The following is a 27,322-nucleotide window of genomic DNA, read 5'->3' on the forward strand; positions in this document are numbered from 1 at the left end:
CAATGGATATAAACCTCTGTGTAATCCAACCAGGGGAGAGAAACTACAGCTCACAGCTGCCATTCTCCAGGGATTTCACCAGGATAAGCAGCTCACTTTTTTAATGTTTCGTGTCATTTATTCCCTCTTCACCTCTGCTGTCATGAACATCCACTCTTGGGAATGTCCCACTGCTTTGAAGGTTCATTCTTCACAAGCACATGCTTTGAAAAGGGCAGGCATAACTTTTTGCTTGAGGAGGGCAAGAAGATAAGAGACATCTCCCCAAATGTTTATCAAATGAAGAGAAGCCTTATTTGAGGCAAGTACATTGGTAATGGTTTCTCCCCCCTCATTTGTGAAAAGTGGCAGCAAAACTGCTTTTATAGCTGCACTTTGGGGTTAACACATAGTCTGTTTACTGCACCTTTGCCATTTTTCTGTAGAATTGTTAATAGGCTGTAGCTGCAAAGCCAAAATTAACGACCTTAGTCATTAAAAAAGTTAAGAATGTCATCTATTAAAAGAAAGGGGAAGTAGAAAAATGAATGACATTTGTTCAGAATACCAGCAGCTACAACATGTCCTGCTCTCCTAGGTAGGCTCAGGGCAGGGATGGGAGGAATTACCTTTCCTGAGGGGTCAGGACTTAGACAGGATCTGAGTGTAAACATTCCTATCTTGCTGATCATTTCTTGTCTAACTACTTCTTGTGGATTATGGTTACCCAGCTCTGGGGTATCCATATACAACTAAAACGGCAGGTTAAACCCAGGATCCTGTTACAGCTGAGGTGCAAAGCACAAAGTCCAACGAGAAACTCTCACCCTCCAATCTGCTTCTTGAGCTTGGCACACAGGAAGAGGTCAGTAAAAAGAAAGACATGACGTAGCTTGCGAGCCCCTTCCACCAGCTCCACCATGAAACTGTCCTTCAGCAGCTGCCGGTGCTGGGGAAAAACAGGAAAAATATTTCAGTGCAATACGAGCTGCAGTCTGGCACTGGGGCAGCACAGTCCTTAGACATGACTCCTACCACAGCAAATTCAGAACATCTGTCTGATTCAGGAAAATGAAAAAGCCTATTAAATACTCCTTGCTGTCAACTCTGCTCCCTGCTGCAGCCCTCTCTCCCAGAGGCAGAAACAGCCATGCATCTTCTCCTCTGCCTGGTGCTGGGTCAGCCTTCGGGCTTCTCTCCATCACCTGTTCCCGAGCCCAAGTGCAGTTTGTTGTGAGTCACTGCTCAGCTCCTTTGTACCAGAGCCCCTGAATCCCTGCCAGGGGATCGTCCCCTCCCGGGCCAGCAGAGAGCAGCACACACCGCTTCTCCCAGAGTCACTTCCCAGCCTCTGCATCTGCTTCAGCCACCCAGGGCAGCTCTCCTCAACCCCTTCCTCTCTCATCCACAGAACGACTTTGTCAGCATTAACAGCTGAATGTCATTGCTGCATCTTCATTACAAGTGCTGTTCAGGAATAATTCCTGAACATGTGTATCTGGCAAACTTCTCAGGAGTCCCTTATCAGCCTGTGCTTTAAAAGGACCTTCTGGATGTACCCTCCTCATGTGCCTATTGAAATCTTCTTTATATATCACATAAAGATTCCCCAAACCTGGAAGATGCAAAGAAGCTGCACGACTCTGACACCTTTAATCCTGCTTGTAGTTCCACGGAGTTTTACAGCCTCCTAAAGAAAGGGCACACACTGGTAGGCAGAACCATTGCTTTCCCAATTCCCTTATGGGGGAGGGGCAGGACTCCATAGTTGAAAGCCCAAAAGGCTGGAATGCTGGCACGTAGACAGGTGGCTGTGTGCTCCTTCCAGTGACCACGACAGGAGTTTCATGCCCTGCTCTGTGCTGTCAGGATCAGCAGGACTCAGTGCACACCTGGAATAGATAACTCCCACTGATTTTCAAGTGGAAGTCAGAGCATTCAGCTCTGGGCAAGTTTTATTGCCACCAATATGTGTAACTGTCAGTGCTGCCTCACTTCACAGCCAGTACAAGCAGGAACCATCAGCTTCCCCACACATGTTAAGGTATGCTAAGGTACTCTTCCCTGACCTGTGCTTCCTTTGTTATTCCAGCCAAGAGGATGCTTCTCTGCCATCACTAAGTGACACATCAGACATCCCACATCTGCCCAGACAGCGCTGCGCCTGGAGACAGCAGAGTTCTGCTAACCCTGTCCAGGGCTAACCAGCACCTCCCCAGCTGCCTCACTGCCAGTCTTGCCCAGCCCCATGCCCAGGACTCACCCCCAGTCCCTGCCCTGCCCCATGGCTGGGACACACACACAGAGAAGGGTCTCCACGGGGCAGCACCACACGAGCAGCTCCCCTGGGCAAGGTCCGGACACCCACACCACAAGTGATGCCTCCATTTCCCAGGTGGTGCCCCTGGGCTCTGTTTGTCGCATGATTTAACAAATGCTGAGCACATTCCCTGCCGAGGGTGTGGGAGTGCAAACCCCCACACTGCCTCTCCTGCTGCCTACCATTCTTCCCATCTTGGCTCTCCAAAATGAAAACAAACCACATCAGTCCTGAGCCTTGCAGGCATCACGGCAAGGAACACAGGACAAAGAAATGCCCTTGCAGACATAATTCTTCTTTCCACAGTCTGTCCCACAGCACCCTACACTTCCTGACAGGGACCAGGAACCTGCATTTTCCCATCTGCAGCTAAAAAAGCACTATAGCTACCTGTGGAAGCATGTGGAGCAGTGTCAGCAGCTCATCTTGGTGCTGCCTTCCCTTACACAAAGCTCCTGGAAATCTGTGAGCAGGGCAGCAAAAGCTGCAGGAAGCAAGGCTGCTCCCTGGCAGACTGCTGCACCATCCCTGGGCAGGACTCTGGGAGATCTGCCATCCAGCAGTGATTCGGCTCACAAAGGCCTGTACATATGTTAGTGTTTATTTTTAGGTGGGTGTGATCCTCTTGGCCTCTTCTCAGTGGTTTTGCAGAGAACTGCCTGCACTTTGCTGCTGATGGGCACTCGAGCATGCCTTCCCCTCCCGCCTGGGAGAGCAAGGCCCAGATAGGAAACGAGAAACACTGAGCTTTGAAAACAAACAAACAGGAGGAGGTATGTTGTCAGTAGCAAGAACACTCTCCACTCCTGCAAAGAATTTCATTTGAGAGCAATAATAAGCAGGGGAAGATATTTTCTGAGCAAGCCAAACCCCTGATCACAGGTTTCTAGATCTGATGCATATTAATTACACTGCAAATCAGCTCAGCTCCTCTGGAGAAATGAGAATAGCTGCTTGTTGCCAGCTCAACCTCTGCTCATTGTTCGTAGGTGTAAAGATGTTCTCACAGCTTACTCATCTCTGCTACCCAGCAGGATGTGGCACTGTCCTTTCCCTGCCTGGCAGAGTGACAGGGCACAGTCCTGACCTGACCTCCTGTCTGCCTCTGCCAGGCACTGGCAGGGTGTGAGATGAGCCCGGCCCCAGCCCAGCACCTCTGAGAGCACATCTCCCCAAAACCTGAGCAGAAAGCTCAGCCATTCCATGCTAAGTGACCCAACAACCTTCCCATTCCCACCTGGGGCTGAGGTGGCACTGAGTTTATTTGGGCTGGCACTCCAGGAACCAAATCCTATCACAGTGCAACACCGAGGCAGCAAAAAGTCCCAACAGAGAGAGCTGGGTGGAAGAGGACAAGGCTGTACTTCCTAAGCTTGGCTGGAACAGAAGGAAAGAGGTGAAAGAGATACATTCCAGTCAGTCAGAGGGAAACACGGAGCTTCCCAGAACCCTTCATTTTTCTTGCTCATGGGAGGTAGTTGGGAAGGTCTCCCTCCAGCAAGGAGCAGGGGTGAACTGCCACAAGAGCAACCAAGCATCTGGGGAGGAGAGTACAGGAGAAAACAACTGTGGATCAAGTCAGGAAATCTCTCCTCACTACCAGCTTTCCTTGGAAAAAGAGAACTTTCATTAGGGCTGGGCAGAACAGGCATGCCCTAGGCTGCTCAGCATCCGTGGGGCTGAGGAGGGGCACTTCCAGCAAAGGGGCACATCCTTTGCTGCAAATGAGTCATCTTGCTGGGAGGTTCAGCAGGTCAGAGGGAAACAATAAAAGGATTTCCCAATGGCTTACCAGATCCCTGCCAAACCCCAGTGTGGGAGCAAAGGGCACTTTCCTGGACCTCCTGACATGAGTCAGCCCATCCTCTCCCACCCTGGGGGAGCCAGCAGCCCCCTCACACAGGGCTTATGGAACCTCAGCTCTGCAGTTTTGGAACCAACACTTTGGTCAATTCCTTCCACCCAACAGCTATTTCCTTGGTGGCTAATGGGGTCTCCTGAGACACAAGAGTTTTTTGGATGGGTGAGCCTGCTGTACATGACATATAACAGCTCTCACATGGGAAACCATCCCTCTATCTTATTCCCGGAGTTACTCTGTTTGTTAAAGTAACCAAAAGTGCTAAAGATTTCCTAAAATACCCTGAAATAACACTGACTACAGAAATACCAAATAAACATCCAAGAGAACATAAGATTAAGGTGACAGTGGCAAGAAAGTGGCAAAAGTCTCTTCCACAGACAGTCCCCAAGACTGTCAGGTGTCCAGCAGAGGAGCTCAGCTCAGCTTCAGAAAGAAGTGGGGAGAAAAGTGGGGAGAAACTTCCAGGAAGTGGGGGAGAAAAGCCTTGATTTTGTATCATAATAGAGTGAATTAGGACCATCTTTAATCTCTCACACAAAGCCAGTGCTGTTAACTTCAGTGGTTCTTGCAAAGCTCCTGTACATGTTCAATATAAGTTCCATGTCTCTTTTCCAGGCCCTGCTTTTCTTTGCATGTTTTCATCTGCTTCTTCTCCCACCCACCTCAGTGCTCTGAACAAAAGAGCTCTCCCTGTACCTTTTCCAGAGCTTGGTTATCCTCTTTGGATTGCCTATTGCTGTCCTCCTCCTCCTCTTACCTCTGTCACTGAGCATCTTCCCCTCCTCTGCTACCAAGCTCACGACTACCTGTGTGCTCATCTATTCATCCTACGGTGTTTTTGTGCCGTTTGCATATGATAAATCCTGCTGCTGTCACAGGCTGATTAACTCCAGGAAGTGTGGCCAGCTTGTCTGAGACACATGACAAAAAAAGTGGAATTTAAAAACCGATTCCAGCAGCCCCACAGCTGCACCAAAGGCTATCTCCCCGTTGTGTGCTGGGGAAAGAGCTCATCCGATGTGGTGACAGCAGAGCCTGCAGCGTGCGTGGGTGAGAGCCCTGGGAAGGGCTGGGACATGTGTGAGGCACAGGGAGGAGGGGAAACCAGGAGATGGGTATTGGCACATGTCAGTGAGGAAGAGGTGGTTTGGCTTTCTGCAGAGCGTAGGAAGAAAATGATTCCTCGTGTGTGTAAGTGTGTTGCAAGACCAGCACTGCAAAAAAAAAAAAAAAAAAAAAAAAAAAAAAAAAAAAAAAAAAAAAAAAAAAAGAAATGCTCTGCCTAGGGAGTTAAACTGGCTCTGCTCTTTGAGCATTTTAATGGCCTCTTTCTTCTTCCCAAAGCTCCTGTCACCAGAAGCCCTCTGGCTCCAGCTGTAAGACAGAGTGTGAAGCAGCCAAGATAATTTCTGAGTGCTCTATTGCCAACATCTGCCCAAGGCCCCCAGGAGCAGTAGGCACCAGGCCCCATGCTGTGCATGGCTGTGTCTCAGCTTCCCTTCCAGCTTTTCAAAGGCTTCGGTTTGCACTTCTGCTCCCTTGCACACGTCCTTTGTCCTTTCCCTTCTCTAGCACACTTGGTGCTCTACGAAGTCAAGTAGAAGCCCAAGGCAATGACAGCCAGTCCCCCAACTGCAGTTTACAACCACATTTAGGAACACAGTAGAGGAGCTTGCTAAACAGCCTCTCCTCTCCAGGGCAAGGACAAAGATGTACAGCAGCACAAGGTGATCCGTGGGCTTGTTCCCAGAAAAAGCTGCCAGTCAGCTCCCTTGTGTCTGGACTGGTGCTGATGAGACCAGACATGAAGCCACTCAGGCAGCAGTGACCCAAAATCCAGGCTCCATCCCTCTGTGCTGCTGTGGGATCACACAAAGATCAGTATGAACTCTTCAGAGAGGGTGGGAGGACACGGCCAGGGCAAGGCAGAGTGGAAGCCACTGTCACCCTAAGTTTTCTTGCCTTGTGGATGTTTGCAAATTTGTAGTGGAGATTCTCAGGCAGCTTCATGTAAACTATGTATATATTTAGAATTATCTACTTTGTTTACATATTTCTCCTCTGGGAGGAGAAATATGATTGATGGTGATGTTCACGTACGAGGTCAAAGAAGTGGCAACCTATGTAGGCAATCTTTTCCCTTCTGTAAAAAATGTATATAAATGGAGTCAGAAATATTAAAATAGAACTTTCCTGCCTGATTTTCTGCTGTCTGCCTCATCCTTTGTGTGTCTGACACTGTGACAAGCCACCACACTCAGGTTGGTCTGAGTTGCCCTGGAAAAACACTTGTGCAAAGAGCACAAGAGGAGCAGCAGTCAAGAAAGGGACCACCACCTCTCAAGTGAACTCGGCAATTTTTTTGCTGCTTCATTAATTCCTGCTTTGCACAAATGCACTGAATTAGCAGGAAACACCAGCCTTGACCTCTGGCAGGCAAAGACACAAGCACAAGTCATTTGCATCCGGGCTTAGCTGAAAAAATCTCAACAGGCAGTACCCAGAGCTGCTCTGTTAATACGACTAGAGAAGGTTATTACTGCCCTCCTTCTGCATGTAGCAATGCCACATCCTTTGTCCCAAAGCAGTTGTTTTCCTTCTTCCCCAGGGCACTGTCCCCAGTAGAACCTTAACCTCATTCCCTATTTAAACCAAGAAAAGAGTGGTACAGAAAGATCAGCAGTGACAAGAAGATGCCTCTTCCACGGCCCCAAGGGCTGGGTGACTCTCCACACTCACACTCCAAGTCCCAAAGTACAGGACTACTAAGAGTCCCTTCCCCTCCATGCATTTGCTTGGTTATTTGGAGGGTGAGTAAAGTGGATACCTGTAGATAATTCATTTAAAAAAAAACAGTAAAAAAGGTAGTACTATAAAAGCAGAAAGATGGGATGAAAAAAAGGGAGCAAGAGAATGTAGTGGATCAAGCTGAATGCAAACAGACCCCAAAGGCCAGAGATGCCTCCCTGGCTCCCCTGGGAGCCGGGGCTGAGGCTCTGCTGGCTCCTCTGTCCCACAGCCCTCAGCAAAGTCTGCTGCAGTCAGCAAGGACCAAACAGTTCACAGGCTCACTCCACCAATTTTGCCTTCCCTGCTGCAGCTCTTTCTGGCCCTCTGGGGAGAGATTTTACTCCCTTTGTTCCCATCTCTTTGCACTACCTGAAACACTCATCCAACCCAGCAAATTAAACTACATGACAGAAACCTTCCAGTTCCTCTGCATAAGTCTAGATTAGAACAAAGCCTCTGGAGCCCAGCAGAACTCGGGGCTGGAGTGCAGGATGGACACCTGGCACCACACAGGGAGCCCAGCAGGCAGGGCAGGCTGAGTCACTGCTCCCAAAGCAGGGAATCACCTCTGCAAAAGAGAACAACACTGTGCTGATGAGCCTGTACTCTCTCCTGACCTGCACTCCCCTCCTCAGCAGCCTGTCACCAGGGAGATTAGCGACTGGCTGCTTTCCCCAGTTCAAAGCAATCCTCAAAAAAAGAGCTGGAGCAAGAGGCTGGCAAAGGAGATTTGATTCCTCCCCACAACACACTCAAAGGGAAAAAATATTCCACATAAAAGGCAGGGACTGGGAAAAAAAGATAACTGAGATCAGCACCTAAGCAATACATGAGGGGAAAAGGCTATTTTACCCTCCTTCCTTTCCACCAAGGAAACTTCAATGGGAGGAAGACAAATAATGAAAAAAGCCATCAAAGCATGCTGGTGATTCATTAAAATAAAAAATGCATTATGCATTGAGAGCAGTCAATTAGGAGATGCAATCCACACACTGTCCTGTCACCCCGGGGGAAGCACCAGCAAGGCGAGTGGGAGGAAAGGATAAGTAGAAAAGGAAAGATTTACAGGCATAAACAAAACCCAGCTATGACCCCAAGCTGAGCAGCTTGCAGGAAGGAACAGCCATCACTAACCCACACAAAGTAGCTGGGAGCAGATTTGTGTCTCTGCATTACTACATGGAGAGTGAACATACCTACTCTCAGGACACGGAGGGTTCAACTGGGGCACTACTGTTTTGATAGAAGTGGGATTTTGGTGCCAAATGACTGAAAAAAACATTCAGATTCCCAGAGTGGAAGGCAAGTCCTTTCCTTCCCTGGGCTCAGGAAAAGCTGTGAGCAGTGAGGGAGGGCACAAAGGGTTCCCAGTCCCCCCCAGCACACCCACAGCTCTGGTCCATCCTCTTTCTCCCTCCCCACATCACATCTGGAGTCAGGGCAGGAGCAGTGAGAGGGTGACCAGCCTGCTGAGCCCAGTCCTGCCGTGCCTCCCACTCCTGCTTTCTAAGATCTGACAAATACACAGCTCCAAAAAGCCATCAGCAGGATCATCCTCCTGAGCCTGCTCCTCTGCCTGGGCTCTGGCACCTCATTAGGATTCTGCATGACACGTTTCAAAGCCTGCATCCCTCACTGAGATGCTGACAGACAACCAGAGAACACAAACTGCTCCCTCCCCTTCGAGGGCCATTGTAGCCTGTGCTTTCTGCTATGACTCAATCAGCAGCCACTTTAACGAGGCCATCCCCTGTCACTGAGGCACTGGTGACTGATGGCTGAGCTTCTACCTCAGCCTCCAATTGCTCGGCCCCTCCTCTTCTTTTCCCAGCTGGAGGTGTCCTCTGTCGAAAAAATGAGACAATGACCAAGACTTGCAGGGAAAAACGCACCAAATTCCCAGAACTGCATCTTCCAGCAAACCTTTTGTCACTTGAAAATCTGTTAATAGCTAAAAGCAAGCATGTTTAGCTGTCAGGATTTGGGAATAAAACATGAAGGTTCATGGTATCTTAACAATCTCCTGGGCTTTGTAAGAGATGGCTTTGTACAGGGTAATTTGGGTCATTGTTGATCAGCCCATGTCTGGAATGCTGCCACAGCTCTCCTTACACCTTCACTATCTGATCTGCACCTCTCTGTGTCCAATCTCCCACATCCTTCTCTCTCTCAACATTTCTGCCAGTCCTGGCCTTCATTTATCATGAGGGACTGAATCCCTTTTTAATGGAATTATGAGGCAGCTGAATCAAGCCATTGAGGAATGCAGACTCCACCACAGAACTGTGTGGCCTCCCTGCACAACACTGCATGCAGGTGAAGGACCTGCACATCTCAGACCTTTCTGGGTGCAGACCAGCTCCTTACAGAGCTGAGAAGTGCAATGTTACAGTCTTAGAAGTCAATCTTCTCTCTGGCTTTCCCAACCCATTCCATTTGTTTTGCTTTCCAGTCATATTTACAACACTCTTCTTTAGAATAAGGATGCAGAAAATTAATTTTATGGTGAAAATGAAGATTCTGGGAAACAGCTTTTCCTAATCTTTCATTACCTCTGATGTTTCTGCACCTTTTTCTCCTCCCAGGCTTCCCATTAGGTTTCAATTTGCAGGTAAAATACAAATCCATTTAGGGCACGGCAATGTGCATCACAGAAATTACATACGACAAATGATTATTACAATGCTAAGGACAAAACTCTAATCATACTTTCCTTTCAGTTTCCAAACTGTTTTCTGAACAGAAAACAGAGGGAGCTGTACCACATCCTTTAGAGAACAAGGACACTGCATAAACTGTATCTTAGCAACAAACAGCTTAACAGCATAACTTCCTAGTCAGCTCTGCTGAAAAGACATAACCAGTATTTAGAAACTGAGAAAATAACAAGAGCAGAAGACTCACCTCCCCTTTCTTTACAGTCATGGACTGCCGGCGAGGCGTGATCTCCTCGTTGATGCTGGAGAGGAAGTTCTGCGAGATGCGCAGAGCATCCTGCAGCAGGGGATGGTCAGGGTGGCTCACAGGAGTGTGCTTCAGCAAATCCTGACAGCAGGAACACAGAGAACACAGTCAGGGGAAGGACTGGGTGGCAGGAGGGCTCCAGCACCCCTAAGCAGAGCTGGAGGATAAGATGCTTCTTCACACAGATCAGAGCAAGGCTTTATCTCTAGAAGATAATAATACCCTGCACTTCTTGGTGACATCACTGCAAAGATAGCAGCATCCTACCCATGGACTCCATCTCTGCAGTGTAAAGGGAAGAGGCTCTTACGAAGCTCAACAAGTTTATTTTTGGAGTCTTGAAGCTCCATGGAAAATTTGAAGGTCGAAGAAAATAGGACAGGGCTCTAAAGTTTGAAAACTCCCCTTCAGACACTTACATGCAAGACAAGTGTGCTGCGGGTCACTCGATCCACTGGCTTGTACAACAGAGCTGTGGAAACAAAGCAGTGGGAATATCAGGAAGATTGTGAGTATGGAAGCTCCTTCTAGCATGAGGTGTGTTCTGCTCCTGTGCACTAAGACAAGCACCATGGAACCTGATCTAGACCAGGCTCCCTAAATGCCCCCATAAACCCATCACTGTTGGGGTTGCATTTGTGCTATCACACACAGATGTTCTCTGTAAACAACAGCAGTCCTGTGGCTGGGCTGGCTTTGCCCAAAGGCACTGATGAGGTTTGAAGCCAGGAGGCTGTTCCCCATGCAGGCAGCCTACTTTGCACAAGCTCTGTAACTTAGCAAAAGGGAACTGACTTCCCAGGTAGAGCCAGCAGACTCCATAACCTTCCAGCATTCAAAAAGAAAAAGGGAGGGTGGAGGCCTGGCAACAGCCTCCACACAGTCCTGACAGACCAATCTCCTCTCCATGGATCACTCACTTTCCAAGGAATTTTTCGTCGTTTGATCTTTAGATTCCTTTGTGCTTCTGGCCTTTAGATTCTAAAAGAAAAAGAAAACCCACATAGCAGATGGTCAATCACCTTGAAATATCATGAGGGAACACAACAGACTATCTGGTCCTTCAAGAGAAGGCCTAGATGTGAAAGGAGAGCCCTATCACAGTTCAAGTGATAGGGAAAATGTGCTTTCCTTCTTGTTAAATCCATCACTGCCATGTCACAGGCACCCACACATCTCAAATATTAAGCAATGTTCTTAGGAGCACCTGTCAATAGACATGCAGCAAAGCAGGAACCACCTACAGCAACAGGGATGGGGGAGTTTTTAAATCACCTGCAGATGAAAGTTGTCCATAAGGACACAGCCACTGTCCCAGCACCAATAAATAAAGTACAGGATTGGCATTCAATACCCTCAGGTTATGCTTCCTATTCCTGTACTCAGAGCTGGGTGACCTTGGACATGTCAACTCTTCCACAGCAGCCAAGGAACACTTTCTGTGACTCTGCTCTTTGCCATGGGTCATGCCTTTCACTATTGTGCTCAACTCCAAAATCCTCACCACAACATGCAGAAGTACCATCACCATCATTCCAAATACAGGAGATACTGCCCTGATGTAGAATTATTTGTCAGAAACAGCAAAACTGAGAGATCATATTTTACCTCTTTCTCATAAAAGTCTCAAGGGACATGTGATATAGAATGTACTGAGGGTTTTCTCAGAGCACTAAACGGCCCTGGAAGGACTCAGCTCTGATGATTTATCTGATTGTTTTTAAGGACACACATATGAAATTCATGTTTTCCTGGCAACTGAGTTCTTCAAGAAATAATCACTGCAATACAAAGAGCCAGTGAGACCATGCGCTCCAGGGAAAGCTGATGGTCTGGGAAGCCTGAAAAAATATTCAAAATGCTTTGAGACAGGTACTCCTCTGACAAGGAGGAAATCAGAGCAGGCCAAAGAACAGTATTAGAGATTTATGGTTGACACACTTGCCTTTTTCAAGAGAGAGTTACCCTCTCATCTCCATGCCAGTGAAGCCTGCAATCCCACTGACAGCCACAGTGCAAGCCATTAAGGATGGCTTTTATATCACAGCCAGAATCATCATTAGCAAGAGAAACATCTGAGAAACTCCCATAGAGCTTTCCCTTCTAGAAATGCATGAAGGTGGCACAGAGCTGGAGGAGTTCAAAGCAATGCCAGTTTCTACCAGATTCCCTGGGTGGGGACACAAAAACTGTGTCTGTGACCAGCCTGCGGTACAATTCAGTGTAAGAACACGAGCTGGAGCAGGGAGTCTGTGGGAGCTCAGAACTCCTCCCGAAGTCAGGGCTGCAGAGGTACTTGGAGAATAGACAGGAGTGACATGGCAGGGTATTAGTCAGAGCCAGACAGCTCGTGTGTCTGAACACCGTGACATTACCTCAGAGATTTCAGCAAACTGAGCATTGGCTTGGCAGCATTTCTCTGCTGTCTCCATAGCAACTTCATAGTTATCCACAAAGGCCCGGTACACTCCCAGCTGGCTGGCCTGCAGGAAGCAAAACAAAATATAATGCTGGGGAAGGAGGGGGTTTGGGATGGTCAGTCTTGGTATCCAGTGATCAGGTCATGTTTCTTTCACACAAACAACTGCAGGGAATGCTGAGCAGGCCTAGAACAACATCTCTGACCTCTCACCTTTGTCTAACCAGCACTGGTGCTCCCATGCACCCAGTTCCACCCTATGCTGAACAAGTTTACTTGTGAAGGATGTGAAAGCCTATGAGAATGACACATCCTTATTTCTGACATCTATTTTTCCCTTCTGAACTGCCAGATTAGTATCTATTAATATTGCAGCTCATTGATGTAACTGGAGCTGCTGGCTTTTTGCCACAACATATGAATCAGGGAGGAATGATTCAGCCCAACAGCACAAATGTGACCCCAGTAAGCTACTTGTTGGTCATTGCAGGATGGATATACTAATGCAAACCCAGATATTACCCATATCTGCATTAGTGAGCATTATTATTATAAGGGCAGCAGAGTGCTGAAAATACCAAAAAGTGATCCAGAGCACAATCTGTTTGGATGGCAGTGACTGGGGCACTAGGTGACAGAAAGTGGCAGTTTTTTCCAGCAGAAGAAATATGGAATGGGTCCAGAAGAGGATGGAACAGGCCTCAGAGTACAGTAGTAAATCATTATTATCACAGAGTCTTAGCACTGATCCCATTTGCTGACTTAGGAACTGCAGCCATATTCATGCCAGAGAACACAAGATCCAGCATGGGAAATCCCTGGGTAGCCTCCAAGCTTGTCTGGAGTGCAGAGCTGGCTTTGTGCTGCACAGCTGCCAGCCTGGGCTGGGCACACCCTGACAGCCTGAGCCTGCAGGGCCGGGCAGGAGTCAAGGGTGCAGCAGCCCAGGGAGCAGCAAGGAGACACTGCCAGGGGCTGCACTCAGCTCTGCACCCTCCCCAGCCCTGCTGCCCGAGATGGGCATGAGGCAGAGCAGGGAACTTCCACACTGCTCCTTCCCTCTCCTGCTGTCTGTCATCACCATGGTGCTCCTCATTCTCTGTGCAGCCTTGTGCAAGAGGTGATGGAAGAGAAAAAGCCATTCTCACCACAGCATTCCCTGCACAAACTCTATTAACAGGGCTGAGAAACGGTGAGCTACTTCCTAGGTCACATTTTAGTGAAAGACTAAAAACAATCTCAACTCTTATACAAAATTACACAGTTATGACCGAAGCTGAAGAAAACTGTGCTCACTTATATCAGAGATGACTCCAGCATGGAGGAAATGAAATTTGTATCTGCCATTGAGGCACAATCCTGTGGAGACGTTGATGTCAGAATTACTGACCATTTGCAGGGCTTATGCCACTCAGATTTGGATGATGCCAGCCAACATGGCAGAGGTTTAAAGTTTCTCCATTCCCATGCAGTTCTTTCATTTCCTGCTACTCCTGAACAGTCTTTCTAAGCTTTCATTTTTCTCCTCTGAATGTGTCATCACAAAGATATCTTTTTTTATTAAAAACTGAGCTTCCAATCACAGCAATAATGCTCACACATCGTTTTTGTGCTGGTTTAATTTTTTTTCCAATTAAAAAGAACCCACTGAAAATGAAACAAGACTTGGTAGAAATGGCTGGCTTTTGGACTTTTTTTTTCCTGTTTCTGAGACCTGGCAGTGAGGATGTTTGCTAAATATTTCTTCATTTCTAAAAACAGCTCCAAAGAGTTTCCTTTCTAGCTATAAAAAAATATGCACAATATATTCCTCAAAAATGAGAAGCGTATTTCACTCCCACATGCCTGGCATCTTTTCTTCTTCTCAACAGGAAAAGGTGTAATAACGGTCAATTTGATGTTGCAAATACATTGTACTTAGTGCCAGAACACACAGAATTCTAAAATTCTTTGCCCCCACTATCTGTGACTTCAATCTACTGTGCTGGTTTTTGCGTGACAGTACAGAAAAATAATGTCCCCAGGGACATCTGGATATTTCAGTGTTTATCATCAGGCTGCATGACATGACCACGAGTAAACAGGCTGCACCAAAAGACTTGATGTATATCCAGTGTAGATGCCTTATAAAGGCTGATGTTCTTGCTGTCTCTCATCTAGTTGCTTCCCAGTGCCTGCCAAGAATTATTAGCTTTATCTCTTCCAGCAAAAGTTTGCAATTCCCACTGCTGTTGTACCAAACCACTCGAAACTGAAACTGCCATGCCAGCTCAAAGCCTCCTGCACCAGGGCAATTTGTTCCTTTGTTTCCAATGCTAATCCAACAAAAACAACAGTGCTGTCACAAATGCAGAAACATCAGGGAAACATAACAGCAGAGGAAGGGCTGAACTCCTGCACCCAAGATCAGCAGCAACAAAAAATGGTCTGAAACAAAAGCTGAGTAGCTGTGCAGTGAGTAGAGAGTTGCTGGACAAGGATTACATTCAGCTCTTCTCCAATTAGTGCTACTCCCATTGCTGCACCACACGTCCAGGGCAGTTTGTGAGGCTGCCACCTCCAGCAGCCTTCTGTGTCTGCTTCAGCACGCAGCAGCAGCTGGGTTTGTCCTCTCCAACCAGCTGCTCAAATTGCATACCATGAACTATTCACCAAGGCACCAACTTGACCCCTCCTGGCTAAAACATGCTGGCAGTGAAAGGCAGATTCCTGTATTTTCATCTTGAGCTGCTGGCACATACAGAAAACATCATCTTCCAGGCCAGCTCCTCCTGCTCCACAGGGGATGGGGCTGATGCTGGGCTACACAGCTGCTAACAATTGATGGACCCTGGTAAAGCACACTCCCCAGCCAATAAACCCCTCACTGGAATGTCACTCCTACCCTGAGAACCAGAGGCACCTCAGGAATGCAGAGCTTCTTTTCTTTTCTAAAAAGGAAAAAAACATCTCCTTTAATCCTTTGCTCTCTGCACATGCTAGGGGAGAGGCTAAAGAGGCCAAAAAAACCTCCTAGAATGCAAACAATTTGTCATCTGGCTCAGAAACTCAGCAATTTTAATTCAGCCTCAGGAATATGCTGTATATGTCTTTGTCCTTTTCTGCACTCAGAGAATTTTGTTGAGGTTGCTTGGAGGATTCTCAGCTGCAGGTTGACTGCATCAGCATAACAGCAAGGAGAACAGAAAAGCCAGGACAGTGGCAGAAAAGCAAAGCCAGTGGTGATGACCATAAATCAGCACCAGGTAGAGCAAAGCACCAGAGAGAGAGTGTGGGGGAGTTCAACAGTAATGAGGAACACTTCATTGCTGGTGTTAAGAAGTTCACTTTGTAATACTGCAAGTTCACTTTGTAATACTGCCACTCTCCCATCTCCATCAAAAGGAAATGCTTTGAGGACTCTGAAGAAACCCTGGAGATTCAACATTTATGTGAAACTGTATTTATTTTACCACCACAGCTTGCTGCAGTCTTTAATTAAAGACAATGAAAGAGCCAGTTTTTGCTGTAGGGCCTCCACTGCAGTGGCAAAGTGAGGAGGTGAGAAACCTCTCATCTGTTCCAGCCACAGACTTTGATCCCTTTGGCCTCTGCAGTCACTAAAGGGAAACCTGCAGCTCCTGTGAGATGGGTGAGGGGTAGCAGCACCTTTGCTGATGGCAGTGACTCACCAGCTTTTGGAAGAGGTCCCCAACACGCTGCTGGTGACTCCACTGCTGCACTCGGGGAAAGAGCCCATCGTAGAATTCTTTGTGGATCTCGTAGAGCTCAGGCACTTTGAAGAATATTGTCTCAATCTGCTGGCTGGTCAGCACAGGCTGTGAGGTGGTGGCAGCAGCTTTCAAAGGCTTCATGGGCTGAAATGAGGAGAGAAGGAAGTCATTCTCATGCAAACCATGAATATTCACCCTTGCCACACTGCAACACATCCCTCCACAGAGTTATTTTTCATCCTAATGAAAAGTGAGATTTGCATTCACACAGCTCCTAAAGCTAGACATGAACAAGTTCTCTCATGGGGATCAGCCACCCCTGGTAGGTGGATTTTCCCTGGATATCAATGCTGCAATTAAAATCCCTTTGCACTCCATTTCCCTCATCTCTGTCCAACTGTACAGCAATGTGTAATAATTAGCACAGGATACTTAGAGACAGAGCTCCTGGATACTGCCACATTAACAACTCCCAAACCCTGCTACATCCAGTCCTTCCTTTAAGCCTCTCTCTCTACTGGAGAAGAAGAGTACCTTTTGCACCCAGCAACTTGTAATCCACAATATGTGAAGTTCAGGGAAACTCTGGATAGAAGCAGCAGTGAAAATTCAAGTTCCAGTGTTTGACCTGGCATCTGTCCCCAGCCTTACCAGCAGCAGGGCCTCCAGGTGGCTCAGGTAGGTTTCCTCACTGGCTAGGATTCCTGACAGGACCCATTTTCTCATCTCCAGGCCTTTCTCCAGGTCTGGCTCACTCTACAAAGAAGTTGTTTAGGAGAAAAAAAAATTAAAACAATAAAGAGTGCATTGCAGGGAGAGTAAGAAAAAACCCCAAGAATGAGGATGGAGAATAAAAGACCATTCAGTTGACCAGAGCACACTTGGTTTTTTGATTTACTTTCAGACTAAAAACCAAACAAAAACATCCACCTGTGCTCAGCATCTTGTTTTTAGAAATATGCAAACAAAAAACATTAAAGAAATTTTTATTTACCACTAACTGATACCACTTAGATTATTTACAAGTTTCAGCTTTAGCCATCCAACTGCAGTGTCTCAATTAGGTGCCCGGACCTGTTCACAAAATTCAAAACATGGAACTTAAAAGTTCAGAATTCATCTTTCTAAACAAATGTTGGGGCCCTTCTTCTGTGCAATGCCCTCCCTCCTTCCACGGGAGCTCTCCAAAGCTGTTTCTGTGAGCAGAGAGAATCCCTCCTTTGCATCTCCCCAGGTGTGCTCAAACACACCACAGGCACAGCCTGACCTGGCTCCACAGGGCTCTTCTTCCTCCCACTCTCTACTATTCCCTAAATTATTTTTCAGTGCCAGCTTGAACAGTGTCTATTTTTAGTGAGAGGATGGAATAATCAGCATGGCTTGGAATGCACATCCTGATTTTCTTATTGGGATTCCATGAAGGAGCTCTCAACCAAAACAGCTGAAGAAAGAAAGGGGGAAAAGCCCCACATAACTCCATTCAAGGGCTAATGGGGAAGGCTAGCATGAAGTGTTAAGAGAAGCAGTAATCCCTTCTGTTGAATTTCAATTATCCTTCCTCTCAAAACTGTTACCTGAAAAAGCATTTAACCTGATAAAGTGAAATTGAGTGTTTTCAAAAACTCTAGAAAAATTTGGTCAAGCAATGAAGGTTATAAATAATGAGAAACATCCCCCTTTCACAGAGCCCTATTCCTAGTTCTTTTTATTTCTGTCATTCACAGAAATAGCATTTTAAAACTCTTGCAACCTTTTTATGTTGTTAAGTCTCTAAGAATAGAGTCAGAAGTTGGCTCTGAAAGGGTACATGCTTTTCAAGGGATCTGGGTAGGTTTTTTGGGGCTCCATCCTACTTTTAATATCAAGAAGAATCTTCAGCTTTTGATTTCACAGTGGGAGGATCAGGAAGCAGAGCAGCACACTCAACTCTAGTGACTGAATATACAGCCCTATAGCTGCCCCCAAAAAAAGCTCCACTTAGTTTGGGGTCTGCTGCAGATGTACAGATGAGGTACCTGGGCTGGACGTTCAGTTTGCAGGAATTATCACATCCTGAGTGACTCTGAGCCTACGCACAACACAGAGAAAGAAACAGATCCTCACGCTCCCAGATATTTCTGGATTCTGCCTCATCAATAACCATCCTGATTTTTGAACAGTTTCATTAAATTTCACAAGCTATATTCTAGCCTAAAAGACTTGCAGCAACTACTTCATAAAAAATTTTGTGAGGTGTCAAATACCACCACCACCTCTTAAATAAAAGTGGCAGACAGAAGCTGTTCTAAGGAAATGAGTAAGATTTACACACACGTTAGGCACTACATGGAAAGAAGAACTTCTCTTTGCATCCCACCCTTCAGTGACATTCAGTAAGAACCACAGGGCCTTTTAAAATCTTGAAAGAGCATCTCAAAGAAGGCAGACATTTGTAATTCACCAGTCAGTGTTCAGAAGATTTCAGACAAACACAAGTGACAAACTACATAGTAAAATGAACACTGCACCAGACTGTACATCCATGGAGCACCTGTATGACTGGCACAGGAATGTTCACCAAGGCTGTGATCCTTCCTTATGATTTCTGTGCCAGGAGTGCCTGGATGCCCAGCTCATGGACCATTCTGTAAAGCATGGTTACATACTTGTAATCAAGACAGGCAGCCCCAAGATGGTTAACAAAGATTGCCTTCATCCAAAGAGGAAGGGATGTGGCAGCCCTGGTGCAAGAAAAACACAATTGGTTTCCAAAGATTTCTTACAACACTTACAAAAGAAAGTGCAGCTACACAAAGAAGCATTGAGAAAAACTAACAGTGCTCCAAAGTCCGCATTGCTGAGGATGAGGTAAGTGGTCAATATTGACACAGCACTATAATTATCTTTACCAGGTTCTCTTGGAGGAGGTGAGGATTTAAAAACCAGCTGGGTATGTTTGTAACATCGGTAAAGAGCAGACACAATGACAAGTTATTTAAATTACTTAAAATTCCCCATCACGACAGTGGCACAAGAGTTTTCCTTATAGCACTGAGAACAGTTTTCCTCTTCAAAGTACAAGCTTTAATTTACAAGCCAGCCCTTGCTGGGCACCATCAGCTGACGGAGAGGGCCTTTTCTGCCGGAATGTTAATTTCCTCCCGTTAAAAGAGATGAGCTTTCAGAGAGACAAACATCTCCCAGGACACGCTGCAGGCCTTCCTTCCTGGCCATTACCACGAGGGCACTGTGCAAAGCCCACGGTTTTGTCCTTACCCTTGTTTAATGGGGGCACTTTTCCAAGTGTGATGCTCGCAGAAGTGCAGCCTCGGTCCCAGCCAGCCAGGACACAGGGCAGGGCCTGGCTGCCTCATGATCTGCACAGCAATTGCTCAAGAAACCCTCGGGGGAGTTGATCCAACAATCACAGGGCACATTACAAGATCTCCAATGCAGTACCTCAAATTTACATACGGCTTCCTCCAGTGTGAAAAGATGATCCCCTGCTCCTGCTGTGCCAGGGATCAAGGCAGCACCAGGGAGCTGCTGTGTGCATTGTGCTGCTGCTCCTGTTCCCTCCTGGGAGCTGTGTCCTGACAAGGGCTCCTGCTGAGGGAAGCCTTTGCTCAGTGTCAGCTGGGGCTGGTGGAGCACAGTGAACATCTGGGAAACAGCCCCTGTGCTTCTTCAGCCTCAGGGTCCTTTTAAGTCACTCTTGTTATGAAATGTACTCCAAGACACAGAAATTCACTTGGTGCCAAAATCAGGAGGAAGAAGAATAAGTTTGTTATTAGGTACTACAACATCCCTCACTGACAGACCTGGGAACAGGCTCACCTGCTCACCCAGGACAGGACAGCAGTGAGCAGGCAGAGGCTGTGGGTCTGTCCTCCCAGCCTGCCCACACAGCAGCCAAGCCATGATCCACTCTGGGCCAAGGGCACTCCTGCTTTGCCCCTGTCTGACACAGAACGGAAACAAAGAGCAGTACTGACTGCAACAGCCCCACTGCCCCTCTGTTCCTGCACTGCAGCCAGGACAGTTAATAGGGAACATCCTGGGCATTGGTATCAAGCTCCCCACCAGTACAGGGAGACCTGCCAAGGCTGAGGACTCCTTTCTCCTGTCCTGGCAAGAAGGGAGCAGTCTGAAATGTTGGAGCCGCTTGTGGCAAGTGGAGGAGCTGGTACCGCATCTACCAGACCACAGAGGATGGGGAAAATACACCTATTACCAAAGTGCAGATGGGATGTTCCCAGCAGGAAGTGGGAGCAGCCTGTATTGGCAAACTCTAACCACTCAGCAGGGAGTGCCAGGTGGTCAGCAGTCCATCCCTTGCTTCCTACCCAGCTTGGTTAGCCTGTTTGCCACTTGTACAAGTCTGACTGGTATTTCATGCTCTGACTGTCCCTGCTCTTTGTTGTCTGGCCTTTCTCCACTGCCCTCCCATCTTTTGGCTACTTCTACCCACGTTTCAGAATAAATCTTACAGACTGTACCAGGGCAGCAGTCAGAGCATTCCTGCCATGGGAGCTGTGAGGACCCAGCATCCAGCCAGATCTGAACAAACAAAAATCAATGCTCTGCTTCCACTCCTCATGAACTACATCTAAAAAACAAAAACAATAAGGAAGGTGGAAAGCAGGCTTTCCACAGGTATCTCATGCCTGCAAGACCCTGGTGTTCTCCTCTCTTAACTGGATGGTGCTTTTTGCTATTCCAAAGCCTTAAAAATCAAAAGATTGAGTCACAGTGCAATCTTGCAACCTGAGCCTGGGCCAGTGAGAGGGGTTGGAAGCTCTGGAGATATCACAGTGCACACACTGGCCCCAAGCCATGGCTGGGTTGAATGTGTTTACAGCTTGTCAGCCTAAGTACTTTAGTTTACTAACCAGGTTGGCATCGTGTGCTGTGTTCAATTACTGCAAGGCTGACATTCACCAGCTCCAAGGTTTAGACAGATTCAGCTCTTCCTGATTCTGGTTAAAGAACTCAGGGCTTCCTGGTTCTTTAAATTAAATTAACAATCTAACAGCAATATTGTTTTCTTGTAAATCTTAGAAGAGCACAGATTAAGAATCTAGAAATCACAACACACAAGATTTTGCAAAGAGGTTGCTGCTGGCACAGCTCTGTAAAGAGAATCAGGGATTCAAAGTGGGCGTATAAAAGGCACTTTAACTCTTCCTTTGGTACAGGGTGTTCATACACCATGCAATGAATGTGTTCAAAGGCAAGGTTCCCCAAGCTCACAATCTCATACAGAAGCTGACAGCCTACGAAGGAGAAAAACATTCAGTTCGATTTTTGAAGTGTAAATATGTTTGAAAGCTTCTGCTGGAGGTGTCTCATTGTCTTGGTGATATTAAATCAGGCAAATTCTGTAACCAAGCCAATCATGCTCCGTGTGGGGAGGGGAAGCAGCAGGGAGAGGAGCCAACATTATTTATAACATCAGTACTGGTGTGCCAGCTCTCCTCAGGAAGGGCTGTACATCCAGGCAGAGCCCTTAAGGAGCAAAGAATTGGAGAATAAAAAGGAAAAACTGCATCTGTTGGGGGTGGTGAGGGGAAAGTGACAGTAAAACAAAACAAACAAACCAATTCAAATACTGAGAAAAAGAAAGGAGAATGATTAGGAAATGCTGGAGGGGGAAGAACTAGCAAGAGAAGTACCAAGAAGAGCAGTAATCCCATTTACTGGTGTAGCTTCAGGGGTCAGCTTCTCTCCATCCCCTTGGGACCAAGCTAGGAGCAAAATCCACAACCTGCTCTGCCACAGCCCTGCTCTTGCTGAGCTGGCAGAGAGCAGGAACAAAGGATCTGATCAGAGGACAGGCAATGGCTGCCAATGCTGCACCAGCCATGGATGCACAGCAGAAAAGGGAAGAGAAATTCTACCTGAAAGTCTGTAAGTACCAGGCATTTTCTCCTCCAAACAGAACACACAGTAGGAGGGAGTCACTCAGCTTTAGCACTCCTGCCTCCCTTGCTTTGATACATGCAGGAATTGGAGAAATCTGTTTTGTCAAAAACTCATCTTCTAAATTTCTGAGAAGAGACTCCCCTCATTTCCTGGGGCCATGGAATGAGCTTTGCTTTTCCTGCACCCACCCCACAGAGCCCCAGGCACATCCCTGAGCCTGCCTGTGCTGGGGAGAACCCTGACAGGCCTTTCCTATTTCTGCACTCCCAGGGCTGCAACCTCTCCTCATATGGAGCAGCACCAGGGTGACAGTGACACTGAGTGAGGCTTCCCCTTCTCTCAGCCTCCTTTAGCCACTATCACTCCAAAATTCCTGGCAGTAACTCTCCTCTCCTGAAGAGTGTCAGTCTCTGATTTTCCAGCTGTCCCTACACCTTCTCATGGCCAAAGAACACTGTTGCAAACTCTCCCTCTGTCCTCATCTAACTTTATCCAGGTATTTTCTCTGCTCTTCACCCTCACTGTATGGGAAAGACAGACATATTCTCTCTCTTTCTGGGAGTGAATTATCACTATTTTTTACCAACAGTCTGACACCTTCTGAAGCTACCAGCACTGTCTTATTTGGCAAACATTTGGGCTGACATTTTTCCAAGAGAGGTTTCCAGAATTTCTGTGTAGTTCAATCACAACAGTTCAGCTGTTACAGAAAGGAACGTTTGGGAAAATTAAATCTCTTCCCAAGTTAAATAAACAAACAACTTAAGCATTAGTGGAACCTATTTCTCCTTTTTCCTCTGTCTTTGTAGGCTTTTGAGATTTGCCACATTTTCTGTTTTCTGGGTGCCTGACTGGAATACTGTTAACTCTTGGTTGCAAAGTGAAATTAAAGGAATTTTACTTTAATGAGAAGAAAGCTCTGTTGAAAGTCAGAACCTGGTTTTGCAGAACATTAGACATCTCACACTAAGCACTCCAAATTAGCAGATGCTTCTCCCATAACCTGCCGGCCCTGATTACCTGTGGTTAGTGAACATACCGTCCTCTCATCTCAAAGGAACACTGCAAGCACAATTAAGAAATTAAGACCCGCATTCCAGGTGTATTTGGAGTTAATGGAAATGAATCCTTTTGTACCCAGATCGGAGTTCGGGGTGTCTTGTAAATAAGGACACTCTAGAGATGAAATATTGAATCCAGGGAGTATCATTCCCTCTATTCACTGCACAGTGCAGGAGCCCACAGAAGAGATGGGACAATTCAGTAATTCAAAGTTATCATAAAGATTCAAGACTTCTTAACTTCTGAATGACTTTACAACCTCAATGTCTTGCCAGGGTGTAATGTAATGTACATGTAATGCATAGACTGTGCTGCTGCACACAGTTCACTTCACTTCACTTCCAGGCTCTGGTCATAAAAATAATCTGAAATTTTCAGAAGTTAACTACAGGCACCTCAGTGACAACTTTAAAAGCAAACACATCTAGACAAAACATGTTTTCTGCTAATCAAGCTTAGTACAAAAGAAAACAGAATAGACATATGTCCTGGTATTTCTGGTCCAACACATGTTATGTGTTTGGCTCAGCAGTGTTTGACACTTAATTCTGTTACTGATGTCTTCTCTACTATAGCTGAAAACAGCTCAGCAAAAGCCATCTCACAGCTCATGATGACTGAAAGTTTAACTTGCTTGGGAAATATCTGGATATAAATTAGTCTCTTTCTGCTTGCCATGGACTGCCCAGAGATGGTCATCTGTGAACTAATTACAGACAGGATCAAGTGAAGCAGTTGAGGTTCATGAGTAGACGTCTAATCTGTATCAGGACACCTCTTTTGGAAGCCATGAAATATCTTTTTATAGTCAGAGAAAAGAAAGCAGCAATTTATGTTAAAAAAATGTTTTTGAAGAAGCAGCCTTCAAGCATTATTAAAGTAACTTTCAAATTAACTACTGTTAAATGCTTATGAGGCAATATTCAAACAAATAAAGACCAAGATTAACCATTAGGCAGTGTCTCTTCCAGGCCTTGAGTCCCAGGCAGTTTCATAACTGGTTCTTTGAAGATAACTCTCAGCCATGTGTAGTCACAGTGTTTTTCCTTCATCTTGAGAAACATAACCTGAAAATCTCAAGCCAATACTAAAATGTTTTTGGAGCTTTTTGAATTTACTAATGATAATTTCTTTATTCAAAAGCCTCTTACATATCACAAGAATTCTCATCTTGAGAGGTAAGAAAGCATCTCAAAATGAATACACTAAAGCATAAGCAGCTAACTAGATTCCATACTTTACAGTCAAATAAAATTAAGCAAACATCAACAATAAACTCAATAAATGCTTTAAGGGATCTTGACAATGAGTTTTATAAATGAGAAAGACGGAGGCCACTGGATCAGGAAGGATTCTTAGCCTAGAACTGATCCTGGAAGAAGTCAGCATAGCTGTGACAGTAACCAACAGAGAGCAGAAGGATGTGTATAATGAACAGTGAGCACTGATGGTTTGTGGCACCTCTCAGACTTGCCTTTTGATGCAAGATAAATAAAACTGCCTGATAATGGTGATGGTGTTGATTTACACATACACTGATATCTCTAAAATATCCATACGTAATTATCTTCCGTGACATCTTAATTAACAAGAAAGAACAATATAAAGGCAACACATAAGTTAAAACACTTGGATGAGAGATTTCAAAGTGTCATTTACAATGTGGGAATTCAAGGTTGTTTGGCACATTTTCTTAGAAGTACTGTAGGAAGGAAGTGACAGTTGGCTTTGTGCTATTGCACATTTTTATGAATGATTTGGGGAACCCAAAAGTTTGAAAAATGACAAAGATATTCAGGGAAACAGCAACTTGGGACTCAAGTGCTCTGCAATCTATTGCAAAAGGATAAAAAAACCCGAAAGCTGAAAGTCAAAGAGACTAATCCAAGCTGAAACTAAGGCATTCTGGACTGTGAAGACAGCAGAGCCAAAAGCCAAGGCATGCAAATGCAAAGAATGTTGTAAAACCAAAAATAGAAATTTTCCTGAAGTTCCAAGCTATAGCCATGCTAATGAACCTGAAGCAAAACCAAAGCAAGGCAGACTGAAGGGCTGTGTTAAGCCATAGGTCAGGCAAGGCAGTCCCTTCTGTATTTTTAATCTATGATAATTGATTATATAGACAGCTACTTAGTGAACAATCAAATCCATTACAAGTAGTGACCATCTCCCACACAAAGTCACCATTTCAGAGCTGGCACTTTTAATTCTTTTTATTCCATTTTCACAGGGTGAAGGAAATAGGTCTTCCAGATGCTTGATCAAAACCCTTAACCTGCTTCAAAATAACTTTTATCTTCCTTGTGAAAGGCAATGACAACTCAAATGCAGAGACCTATGAATGTGTTTGGTTCTACAGTCTCCTTTCCAAAATACCTGCTAGAGACCCCCTCAAGTGCACTTAGTCACCAATTGTCTCCACTACAACGCACAAAGGGCTCAAAAACCAAACGCACAACATTGAGCCCTGAAGTCCAGGCCCAGCATCAGCTGAAGGCTCAGTTTAGCTTTAACTCAGTTTAGTTTTAACACCACCAGCAGTGCTGTACCCCATGGGGTGATGTCCCCGCCAGTCCCCTGGCAAACCCCCAGGAAGGACTCACGGATTTAGTGGATTCCAGGGAGCCCGAGGACAGCGTGTCACGGCTGCCGCGGCTCTTGGAGCTGAGGTGGGGCGAGGAGGAGGGCGAGTCGTCGATGTAGGGCATCATGTCATGGTGCCGCCGCTGCTCCTCGGCGCGGTCGGCGTCGAACGCGTAGCCAGGCGGGGTCCCGCCAAACGGGGCATCTGCAAAACACAACGACACGGGCTCTGCTCACCCTGGGGCCGGGCTGGGAACACGGGCATGGCCCCCTGGCTGCTGGGGATATCGTGGTCACCTTGATCTTTTTCAGCCTTCTGATGTTTGCATTTTTTGTAGTGGAGTTTTTCACGGATTTTTAGGTAAACGAAAGTGATGTTTTGGAAAGTGTACATTCCTCTCTGGAGGAGGGACAATGGATGACTTCTAGTTAGAGAGGTGGCAACCTCATTCTCCAATCTCTGGAGAATCCCAATCTCCAGTCTTTCCAATTCTCTCCAGAACCTATATAAACCCAAGTAAAAAATAAACCTCCCCTCTTTTTGCTCTGACAACCCGACTGCGCGAGTGTCGTTCTTTTCATGTTCTCTAATGACACATCATCATAAACACAGAGCCAGCCAGGGTTAAACACTGACCAAGGAGAGGAGTAAATATCATTAAATTCATGTTGTCACCAAAAGTTCATTTCACTTATTCTAAGTCCTAAAAGGCAAAGTCCTTTCTTGCGTTAGTGCTCATTTAATGACAGCTCTTTCCCTCATGTCTTCCTTCAAAAGCATTAGCATCAAAATAAATGCTTCTGCCTGCTCCATAAAACTTACCTGCCTGGGTTTAGGAACCTACTGGGTAACAGACTCTGGGTGTTCTGTCAATCAGGAGCAGATGATGCCCCTGCCAGTTTAGGAAAGAGAGGTAATACATAACTCAGAGGAGAACTGTAACTCTCTCCAAAACTCTCAGCAATAAGAAGAATAGGAAAGAAAGGTCCTACATGTCAAGTGAACCAACCTACTGCCAAAAATAAAATCCTAAAAGGTCCTCTTCTGTTGGCTGTCCCTCCTCTTATTTTGAGCTTAACTCCTTAAACAAATAAACAAACCACCAGACTGTTCCCTTCTATACATCCCATCTCCCCTCCCCGAAAAAACCCTGAAACAACCCATCCAAAACACAAGCAGAAAGGATGATGGTGTGAGGAGTCAAGTTAACCATGACTGCATGACACAGCCAGGAACTTCTGCAGGGAAAATGAGTAGCTAAACTGGTTATGGCATCTTTGGTTGCTGTGCACAGAGACTGCTCCTGCAAAAATCTGTAACAAGGACACACACTGAGCTGCTCCTGCCATAAGCTGAAAGGCTTTTCACCCCTCTGCACAAAGAAATATACACAGAGCAGCCAAATCTGGTGTCTGCACAGTGACACTGCACCACAATTTCCATGGGCCTGTGAAGCATTTTCACCTGCCAAAGCCCAGAAGTGTCCTGTGTGTGACAGTACCAGCCATGCACAGCCCACTGCCCACTGATGGTAGAGCTGTTCCTCCTCTTTCAGCTACCAGCCACAGAATGCCTCCCTTCTTCCCAAAATGGAAAATAACCCCAAGGAGATCAGCTAGATCTGCCTTTACAGAAACCAGTAAGCCTTATGGAAGACAAAGCCATCAAAAAAGGAAAAACAGTTACACTTGAACAAAAGTAGAAGCAATTTCTTGTTTTCACA

At 46.1% G+C, this 27,322-nt stretch overlaps 1 protein-coding gene across 1 annotated transcript in view; it reads right to left on the reverse strand.

Annotated features, from left to right (window-relative positions):
• Window positions 1-27,322, reverse strand: part of BCR (BCR activator of RhoGEF and GTPase) — a 98,092-nt gene that overhangs the window by 25,135 nt on the left and 45,635 nt on the right. The window contains exons 2-9 of the mRNA XM_083873842.1: window positions 25,619-25,803; window positions 16,701-16,805; window positions 16,008-16,193; window positions 12,293-12,400; window positions 10,838-10,898; window positions 10,337-10,389; window positions 9,858-9,998; window positions 807-928 (exon numbers count right to left, since the gene is read on the reverse strand). Coding sequence (XP_083729968.1) covers window positions 807-928; window positions 9,858-9,998; window positions 10,337-10,389; window positions 10,838-10,898; window positions 12,293-12,400; window positions 16,008-16,193; window positions 16,701-16,805; window positions 25,619-25,803 — 961 coding nt within the window. The remainder of the gene's footprint in view (window positions 1-806; window positions 929-9,857; window positions 9,999-10,336; window positions 10,390-10,837; window positions 10,899-12,292; window positions 12,401-16,007; window positions 16,194-16,700; window positions 16,806-25,618; window positions 25,804-27,322) is intronic.

This window comes from Zosterops lateralis (genome assembly GCF_965231275.1).
Source record: "Zosterops lateralis genome assembly, chromosome: 17".
Lineage (NCBI taxonomy): Eukaryota > Metazoa > Chordata > Aves > Passeriformes > Zosteropidae > Zosterops > Zosterops lateralis.